Below are 10,087 nucleotides of genomic sequence, written 5' to 3'. Positions count from 1 at the left end.
GTGTGTTACCAACCGTTTCTTTTGTAACTGTGGTCCCAGCTGCCTTCAGTTGATTCATCAGTTCCCCCCTTGTGGTTTTGGGATGATTCCTCACCGTTCGCATGATCAGGGACACCCCACGAGGCGAGATCTTGTGTGGAGGCCCAGACCGAGGGAGGTTGGCGGTGGTGTGGTGCTTCTTCCATTTCCTGATAACTGCACCGACAGTTGATCTTTTCTCTCCAAGTTGCTTTCCGATTCTCTTGTAGCCCATCCCAGCCTTGTGCAGATCAACAATCTTGTCCCTGATGTCCGTAGAAAGCTCTTTGGTCTTGCCCATGGTGGTGATGTTGGATGCTGGTTGTTTGGGTGTTGACAGGTGTCTTTTATACAGGTAACGAGGTGAGGCAGGTGTATTTGATGTAGATAATTGGTTGGGATTGGGGCTGTGTCATAAAGAAAGACTAACTGGCTTGTAGGAGCCAGAATACTTGCTGTTTGGTAGGGGGTCATATACTTGTTTTTCCTCATCAGATGGTTATCAACTTTTATAAATTCATATGATGTGATTTTCTGGAATTTTCTTTGGGATTCTGTCTTTCACTGTTAGAATGTACATATGATTAAAATTGTAGATTGTTGCATTCTTTGTAAGTGGGCAAACCTGCAAAATCAGCAAGGGGTCAAATACTTTTTTCCCCCACTGTACATACTTCCATTTTGAAATTATTTCTGCATGTATATTTAATGCCATTACAGCCTGAATGAAAATGCCAAAGTCAACCGGTGATCCTGTAAACTTTCTTTGGATATCTGCTCAATAATAAATGTCTTAATTCAATTAATTTCTGGCACTGAACTGAACTATCCTGATTGGAACTGTAACTGGAGGAGACCACCGAAACAATTTAAAGAAGAATCAGAACATCAGTTAATTATAATTATGGAAAAGAAGTTTACTATTTTCTATATAAGATAAACCTTGTATGGTCTCTGAATCTTTAGACAATTCAAATATAGGTTACATTCTCAATGTGTGTAAACAAAGTGACTCAACTGAGCTGTAATATGACACATATGTACATTTTTTATTAGGAATAAAGCGTTTTAATAAGCTGCACTTTTCCTTATAAAATGACAAGGGGCTAATTACTAGTTATGAGTCATTTTCAGATGAGAAGTTTTGATGAGGAAGCAGTAAAGTTCAAGCTACAATAGTATCAGTATGGACACTTTTTGAGGCGAAACTCTTGGCAGGACAAACCCTGGAGATCATATGTTCCCAGTATGCAACAGTATGTGTTCTTGTGCCATTGTTGAGACATGTGAAGTGGAACCAACTTCCAGGACTCCAGAAATCCACTTTAAATCTACAAAACGCAGCTCTGGTGTTTCCACTGTGGCTGTAGTGTCTTTGGTGTCTGTGTTTGGTGCGATTTATTTCTTCTCCTCGACAGTCCTGCCAAAGAATTCCTTCTGGAACTGCTGGAACTCCTCCTCTGTGAACAAAGACTCGGGCTCTTTGGCTTTCTTGGGGGGTCGGTCCAGACGATTCCTTGACTGTCTCCCTGAATTGTGGTTCAGGATCTGAGGAAGTGAGACATTGAGCTTGTCAACACCGTATGACAAACTCACATGAACTATATGGGAGTTCTATATAAATATAAACTAGAAGTAAAGTGAATCCAAAGGATCAAATAATACAAATATGAATCACACAATTATCATATTGCTTTTTCAATATCAGTTAAGTTAAAAGTAAGATTTCTCAGACTTGGTGAGACCTTTCCTTAATAGTTGTTCTTAGCAATTTGATATAAAAATGACACTACTTTAAAAGCAATGCGGGTCATCAATACTAATAGGAGATTAATCTCTGTCTCTTACCTTCAAAGTGTCTGAATCTGTTGCTTTGTAGCTGGTTTCCATAAAGTACTTGAGGTTAGCACTCATATGGCTCTTCCTCTGCTTCTTCTTGAACTCCTCTACAATTAATACCAAAGTAGAAGAGGAAGGTTAGAGCAAACATTAGAACATATGTTGTGCTGTACTAGTAATTACAATTAACTCTATTCTCAAAGCAATTACATTAACTCTAAATAAGTCTAAATTATGGCAATGATTAACTTTTATTTCTGCTTGGTTACTGAAAGGTTGTTAACTTCATAACAGAGCCACCTAGTGGTTCTGGTGTACACCTGGAGAGAGGACAAGAACAGACAGAGTAAACCTTATTATACAATCTACATAATGACAGTCAGTTTTAGGTTGTTTAATTACAGCCTGTGTTCCCCATTAAATGCAAAAATCCACTAGTCTAGTCCACTAACTGGCATATAAATGCGTTTAATAAATTCACAGACTACAACGGAGCGGCACATTGCACACTGAAATAACATATGAATTCTACGTTAGGATGTGTTTCGCTCTGAACAATGATTCTGTGCAGGACTACAGACAGACTGACCCACTGCAGACTTGACTCTCTTGTCTTTGACTGTGGCTTTGCTCTTCCCGGGACCCAGGCGACCCTGCAGCCGTTTGACCTGCTTGGTGACTCCCTGCCGCTTTGTGCTCACCAGCTCCATCACCGTGGCCGAGCTGGGTGTCTGCTGCTGCTGCTTCTTCTTTTTCACTTTACTGACATCTGGCAGGGTGCACAGGACATAAAGAATGGAGTAAAACCAAATGTACGCTGCTAACAAGGCAATACTTCCATCTATGTGCGTTGGTAACCAATTCGCCAATGCACTAAAACTTAGCTTAGTAAAGCTTAGTACACTTTATGAAAATGCATAGTTAAATATATAAATATATAACTATATATATTATGGTGATTTTAACAAATGGGGATTGTGGTTTGCTTTCTGTTTCATGAGGCTTAACATTAAAATTACTGCTATGGTTTTATTGTACAAGTAAAAAATCTTTAAAAGCCTGTATTGGAGCTCTTTCCTTGTAGTGGTTCGTTTGTAAATGACATTAAGAATCATAATTAGAGAGAGTAGGAGCGTTAGTTGTTCAATGCTAATGTAAGCCACCTGTAATTTAGCTAGCAAATCAAAAGTCTACACTGACCTTTAATATCGTCGCTCAGCAGCTCCAGTCCTCTCCTGATCAAAGAAGCAGACATCCTGATTGAATAATATTCAGAGGTTTTGTTGAAGTGACTACGCGCTGAGTCGATAAGAAGGGTCTTCAATGCTGAACAGCAACGTGTGCGGCTATCAACATCCGGTTACGTTACTCTTGTGCACCATGTGAAATCAACCGGCCGGATCCTAGTCAACGATGCCTTAAGTTCCCGACCTGGTAACTTCCACCGCTTCTACCCATATAGACTGTACCTACCTCAGCCTAGCCTACAATTTAGATAGCTATAGTGCTATGACTATTGCTATTACTGCTGCTACTCCTACTACTAATAATACTAAAAAATGAATTACAGATTATAGGGTCACTAATGTCCCAAAGCAAACAGAACATGCAAGATCCAGATTCATTATATCCTAAATAAAAATCATCCACACTAGAATACATTATGAGCTATTAAATTTGGAATAATAAATCATATTTCTCTAAGGTTAGCCGTTTCTAGTAAGTGACTGATGTGGCCTATTTTACTAAATGAGTTTAAATACAGTTTATCCTATATAATTTGGCTATAGCTAAATAGCTTACTAGTTATAGGCTACTCGTTACAAAGTAATCACATTACTGTAAAGCGTCACCGCCTCCATTCACTTCCAGCTGTTGCACTGTGAACTGTGGGCGTGTTGGTCATTGTTCTCTCTCTCCACCATTTATGCACTTGCTATCTCAACTTTTGGCACAGGAGTGGTTAGATCTAGTTTAACAGCAGTAACCTTTGTAGCCTGTCTACCTCTCAGAATTTGCCATGGCACTTCAGGCAAGAGCACTGCTCACCTCTAAATGGCTTGCGGAGGCCTTGAATGTTCAGGGGAAAATGCGCATCTTGGACACGTCTTGGTATTTGCCCAAATTGCGGCGGAACGCCAAGAGCGAGTTCAAGAAAAGGCACATCCCGGGCGCAGCTTTCTTTGACATAGACCAATGTTGTGATAAAACTTCTCCTCTGGACCACATGCTCCCGTCAGAGAAGACGTTTGCAGATTATGTCGGAAATTTGGGAATAGAGTGCGACACGCACGTCGTGGTGTACGACGCCAGCGAGTTCGGCGCGTTCTCGGCGCCCCGTGTGTGGTGGATGTTCCGGGTGTTCGGGCACAGCGCGGTCTCGTTGCTCAACGGGGGGCTCGGGAACTGGGAGCTGGAGGGTCGACCGATGAGTGACCAGTACGCCAGACCAACACCGACCGAGTTTAAGGCCTCGCTGAACCGTTCCTGGATCAAAACCTATGAGGATATCCTGGATAACCTGGACACCAAAAAGTTCCAGGTGGTGGACGCTAGGCCCCCGGGCAGGTTCAAAGGACTGGATCCGGAACCCAGAGACAGTGAGTAGTGTGCATGCCCGTACGATGACAACACTCTTAATGTTTGGTCTCTTGCAATTTGGATTAAACTGCAACCAAATTGAAAGAAGTGGTGCAACCAGCTATAGGCATATAGTGGCTCCCATACACAGGAAGATTGTTTAGGTGGTAGATAACTGTTAAAGGTCACCTTTAATTAGGCTACTTTTAGTTACTTTTCACCTATCTAAAAATACCGCTATGCCGTCTAAGCCCCCTTCCCAAATTATTTTCCTTACATTAAATCCTAGCTTATCAGACACCAGTTGTAGTTTTGGCCACCAGAGAATCTTCTTAGTGAATTAAATCTTGCAAACACTGAAACGTTTTTTATTACTTTATTTCAGCTTGTTCCACTCTGCTAGATGACTAAACTGGTCTGTAAAAACTAAATGTTGATCTTTAGATCTCAATAAGGACAAAATAAAAGGTCTAAGAACCAAAACGTGTTCTAAGGTTTAAAGAGTTTTCTTTTTGTCAGTTAACATGCCAGTGACCACCTTTCTCAAAACATAAAAGGTCAGCATGTACCCCACATTAATAAATGCCCAGAAAATGCATTTATTTGCTCATATTGACATATTGTAGACTCACACTCAATGACACTTACCAAACACAACTTAGTCAGCACAATAATTGCAAATCACCCCATTGTGTTGAAGTCATTGCAAAATGGCTGTGTGCACTCCATTCAGTAGTCTACTGTTCATGTTGTCATGCTCATGTTCTCTGAGCATTTTCATACTCATGCCACAGTTCTGTTTCTTAATTATCTGATTGATCACTTTGCACAAAATGATAATACTCATTAGTAGTTGCTTCTTTTTCAGAGTTAGTCACCAAAACCCTCCAATATTCATAATGAACCTGACACACCACCATGTAACAGTGAAAGTAAACTAAAATAAACACATTTCATCATCCTATTATCTGCATTAATTGATAGGATTTGTGACAAAAAATGAGACTAAACAGAAACATCCTATAGTTTTAGCTCCTCATTAAGTGCCATTCTGAAAACAGTGAAAAAAGTGGTGAAATGCAATCAAATTTCGATTCAGATTCAATCAGTGGTGTCAGAAATAACACTCATGAAAAACAGATGCATTATATCAACAACTTTAATAAATAGGCCATAACAATATCATGGCAATTTGTTTGGAGTGGTGATGGCGCAGTGGATAAGACACATGCCTTTGATGTGAGAGACCTGGGTTCAATCCACCTGTGTGTCCCTGAGCATGACACTTAACCCCTAGTTGCTCCAGAGGTGTGTGACCTCTGATATTTATAGCAATTGTAAGTCGCTTTGAATAAAAGCTACAGCTAAATGAATAAATGTAAACAGACAAACACACAAGCAGGCAGGCATGTAACAGTGAAAGTAAACTGTTACATGCAGCGTGCCGAGTCTTAATCCCGCACACACATAGGACAGTAGTACAGAGAGCAAAGGGTCTAGAATTTAGATATTGTCCAGTGTCCACCCTTAGATATGTCGATCTCTACAGATAGCAGTCTGTATACCGCGATAAGACACCCATAGTACATGCCTTATCTTATTCCATACACTTCTCACTCCCAAGCACACACAGACACATGTCTCTGCATACATGTTGTGCATACACACATCGTAACACAGAGAAACGCTTTGATGTGGTGTTAATAGTGCCTATCCACAAGTGAAACGCCATTTGTGAAATCAGTGTCAGGAGTGAGCTTTGACCTTGTTTGAAAAGAGATGGTTTCTACATTGTGGTTTGTAGTATGTTTTTTGTCAACTTATGATCATTATCATGATTTTGCAGCAAAAATCCCCTTTATTTATCATTTTAGAGTAGAACTGTCCAATTTTTGCTATAGTTGTCTATTATATTTACAAATTTAAAATATAATATATGACTGTATTTTATTTAGATAAATCTTATGTGGCTGTAAGATTGTCTTCTTTTGTTAAATGTCCAAAAGGGTTTTTGACGAAAATACATTCATATTTTTTAAAGTAAAGTGTTTATTGGTACTGCAATCAGGTACAAAATATAGGTGGTTATATTGAAAATGTTACAACAATGATTCTACTCACTGACAGAGTAATACATTGCAATTGTCTGTCCATGCGATGACGTGTGATGTGTCCATGCTCTCTAACCTTTAGCCCAGAGTTTACAAACCCCATCCCCTCAGCAGCTGACATGTTTATCTGCTTCATTGTCTTGTTTAGGATCACATGATGATCTACTAACTTCATCTGGTCTGTTTTTATTTAGCCTTTCCAGCGGTTAAATAATGCTGAGTAGTTGATAGAGCCATGATGCATCACTTGTGACCTCTGACTCTGTCAGATGCAGGCAGTATATTTACACCTTTGATTTTACTACTCTGACATGTCAAAAAGTCTTCTGTGAAATAGACCTATATGTGATTCAAAGCGTCACCCTACCTCCAAAATTCAGAGTTAAGTGGAGCTGTGCCGTAAAGTACATGACGTAACATGACAAAGGAGTACATTGTTTCACCCTGACGGGGGCAACCAGTCTCACAGGAGAGTGAGGGAGATGTCAATTAACATTATTTACACGCCCACACTGTTTGTAGACAAGGTGTCTACTCAGGCAACACAAGTGAAAACACATGTATGGGTTGACCTTTGGCATGAAGGGGTCTTTGATTACATACTTCATATGGAAATACCTATCAATATGGCCAGGATATTAAAGATGGCAAGTTGCCTTTAAAATGGCTTATAAAATTAGTGACTGCCATTGAGTCTGACACAAAATTCTAGGTAGCTCATGTAATAAATCACAAACTGCTTATAAAAAATAACCAGTAGAGAAAGATCGACCCAAATGAACTAAAACAACCCGTGACAGGTTATATCACCAGACATCATTCATTTTATATTAACATAATAGCTACATATAATGTGTAAGTGGTGGCTCGTAGTGACAAACCATTTGCATTTGCAAACGTAAACCGCATCATGAAGCGTTTGCATGGACAGACTTCTCAGGCTCTCTCTGCCTAGTGAGCTAAAAACAGAAAAAATTTATCAACAATTTAAAACTAAACTGAAGACGTTTTTAAAAGATAATCAGTCGTGTAGTCATGTGTAGGGATGGGGGTGGAGGGAGGGATTGGTGGGTGTATACCTGTATGTACTCAACTGTTGTACTTTTACTATGTTTAATGTTTGTTGTATATTTGAAATGTTAAACACTCTAAGGATGGGCATTGGAAATTAGAAGTAGCTATAAATGCTGTGCAATGGAAAATTGTTGTCTAATTCTCTATGTTTAAAGGGGTGGTGATGGCGCAATGGATAAGACTATGCCTTTGGTGTGAGAGACCCACGTTCAATTCCCCATTGTGACCTATCCACCATTGTGTCCCTGAGCAAGACATTTAACCCCTAATTGCTCCAGAGGCGTGTGACCACTGACATGTATAGCTATTGTAAGTCGCTTTGGATGAAAGTGTCAGCTAAATGAATAAATGTAAATGTTTATAGCATCTGTCCCTATCAAATAAAGTATAAAAAAAAAGCCTTTTAGCGTCTTTCTGTTTGTTTAGGTTTTCTGGCCCACGTCTTTTCTGTTTTGGTTCACTCTCACTACTCTCATAAGTGTAAAACTCTGAAATGCCTTCTGGACACCATCTGCACAGCATCAACCAACAGACATGTAGACAGAAGTTAGTGACTAGCTGGTGAGCAATGTGGGGAATTTAGTAGCTAAAAACACAAATAGTTTTGTTGGTAAAGATCAAAAAATATTTAATTTTTGACCAGACAGTGGTCAAATGCCCACCTGACAGACTTACAAACACAAGTCCAAAAGTGTCATTGAGTTGAATCACCACCTCTGAAAGTCTCAACAAATGCTAAACATTATGAGCATCTTTAAAATCCTATGTGGTGCAGGCTTTTATTTTTATTGTACTAGATGTTTAAACTATTTTTCTCTTGTAAATTGCTAAATAATTGAGAGTACCAAAAGGTGGCCTAAATCATTAAAAAGTTTATATCTCTTTCTGATTCTATTCTCGCTTTCTGATTGACAGACACAGAGCCAGGCCATATCCCTGGCTCCATCAGCGTGCCCTTTAACTCCTTCCTGTCCCCGTCGGGTCACTTCCTGCCCAAGGAGCAACTCCAAGGTCTCTTTGCCCGGGCTGGCGTGGACCTCAACCGCCCTATTTGTGTCTTGTGTGGCTCAGCCGTGACTGCTTGCCACGTGGCGCTGGCGGCCCACGAGTGCGGGCACCCAGGGGTGTCTGTGTACGACGGTGGATGGTCGGAGTGGTACACCCGTGCTGTGCCTGAGCACGTCATATCTGAAGGACGGGGGAAACATGTGTGATTGGGTCACAGGAGGTGTGGTTGATGGGTTAAGACTAGATCAGACTTGTACTGGATGACGAGAAAAGAAGGACATTCTTCGTTTGTTGTTGGGTGAAGTGTGCCAAGGTTTAAAGTAGTTTGACATTTTGGGAAATACTTCCTGATTATACTGCTTATTTGTTTTCTTGGCATCCATACCACTTGGCATCCATACCAATTGGATAGTCAATCTTCACATTTAATTCGCCGCAAGTACGCTAATAAGTAAATTCTCTACTCTTCTTTTAACATCAACAATGTGTAATCCAAACATACGTCACTAAGGGACATTCCTTTCGTTCCAAACACATTAATAGATGACTTGAACCAGCAATATGGGAACACTAAACTTGACCTTTTAATCAGTTTTGAACTTGAAAAAGTGTTTGTTTACAGCTGTAATGCTTGTGTTGGAATAAAATAGCTACACTGTGAATCACAATGACTCGGGAGTTGTCGAAATTTCATAAATCTCTACTCTTCATGATATATCTGAGTGTATTTGAAGGGCTTTTAAGCTTGATAGAAGAGACACAAAACTGACCCAAAAGCATTGTCTAGTTTGGCAGGCTGGCAGAAAAGTGCGCTTTAAGTTGACCATTGAACTTCGGACCTGTGAGCTGAATATTCAAAATACTGATTAGACAGTCTCTCTCACACACACACTCCAGCACACACTGCCTGAATAGTGTTTTTTCGTCCCTTATTTGATCCCCCTGAATTGTCCTACAACAATTATAATACATTTTTTTGAAAGGTCATCATTTAAAACAAAAAAAATCCCTTTTTAGGTTACCAGACAGTATTGGTGGTAAATAATAATAATACTAGTAATCCAACATGTTTGTTTTCCACCTCTCACATATGACAAAATAGTGTTGCAACACTACTGCAAAGGGTAAAACAGTGTCGTCATTAAAACCAGAAACATAGTCTTGCATTGCATTAAAAGAATGAGCAACAGCACGCTTGGTACCTAAATGCAGTATTAACGCATAAGTAAGAAGAATAGAGAAGCTGTAAGTCAGGTCACCCACAATACTTAATATGGCTTAGAATAAGATAGAAATAAGAAGGAAGTGACGCTTCGAAAATACCTGCCTTCCCCTTTTTTCTTTGGAGTTTCTGACTGCTTGTTACATCTCTGAGTACTATAGCCCAGATATTCTCTTCTACAGATGTTATGCAAATGACACAAAAAGGAGTCAACCAAATTCTTCATCTCTGCCTT

The 10,087-nt window shown here is 39.8% G+C and overlaps 2 protein-coding genes across 2 annotated transcripts; one reads left to right on the top strand and one right to left on the bottom strand.

The window, feature by feature from the left end:
• Window positions 1–1,043: 1,043 nt before the first annotated feature.
• rps19bp1 (ribosomal protein S19 binding protein 1) lies at window positions 1,044–3,258 on the bottom strand. Its single transcript, XM_046048077.1, has 4 exons — window positions 3,058–3,258; window positions 2,447–2,626; window positions 1,867–1,964; window positions 1,044–1,566 (listed from the first exon to the last, which is right to left on the bottom strand). Exons 1-4 carry the CDS (start codon window positions 3,110–3,112, stop codon window positions 1,417–1,419), a joined length of 483 nt encoding a protein of 160 aa, XP_045904033.1. The 5' UTR covers window positions 3,113–3,258; the 3' UTR covers window positions 1,044–1,416.
• A 659-nt stretch (window positions 3,259–3,917) lies between these two features.
• LOC123970172 (3-mercaptopyruvate sulfurtransferase-like) lies at window positions 3,918–9,298 on the top strand (the record flags this gene model as incomplete). The annotated part of the gene is given in 2 exon segments (XM_046048076.1): window positions 3,918–4,457; window positions 8,538–9,298. Coding segments are annotated over 2 exon segments (839 nt in total), but the record flags the coding sequence as incomplete, so codon positions are not given.
• Between the last annotated feature and the right edge of the window lie 789 nt (window positions 9,299–10,087).

Source organism: Micropterus dolomieu, linkage group LG04 (assembly GCF_021292245.1).
Source record: "Micropterus dolomieu isolate WLL.071019.BEF.003 ecotype Adirondacks linkage group LG04, ASM2129224v1, whole genome shotgun sequence".
Classification (NCBI taxonomy): Eukaryota; Metazoa; Chordata; class Actinopteri; order Centrarchiformes; family Centrarchidae; genus Micropterus; species Micropterus dolomieu.
The sequence above is the reverse complement of the archived record's forward strand: the minus strand, read 5'-3'. Positions and strand labels throughout refer to the sequence as shown.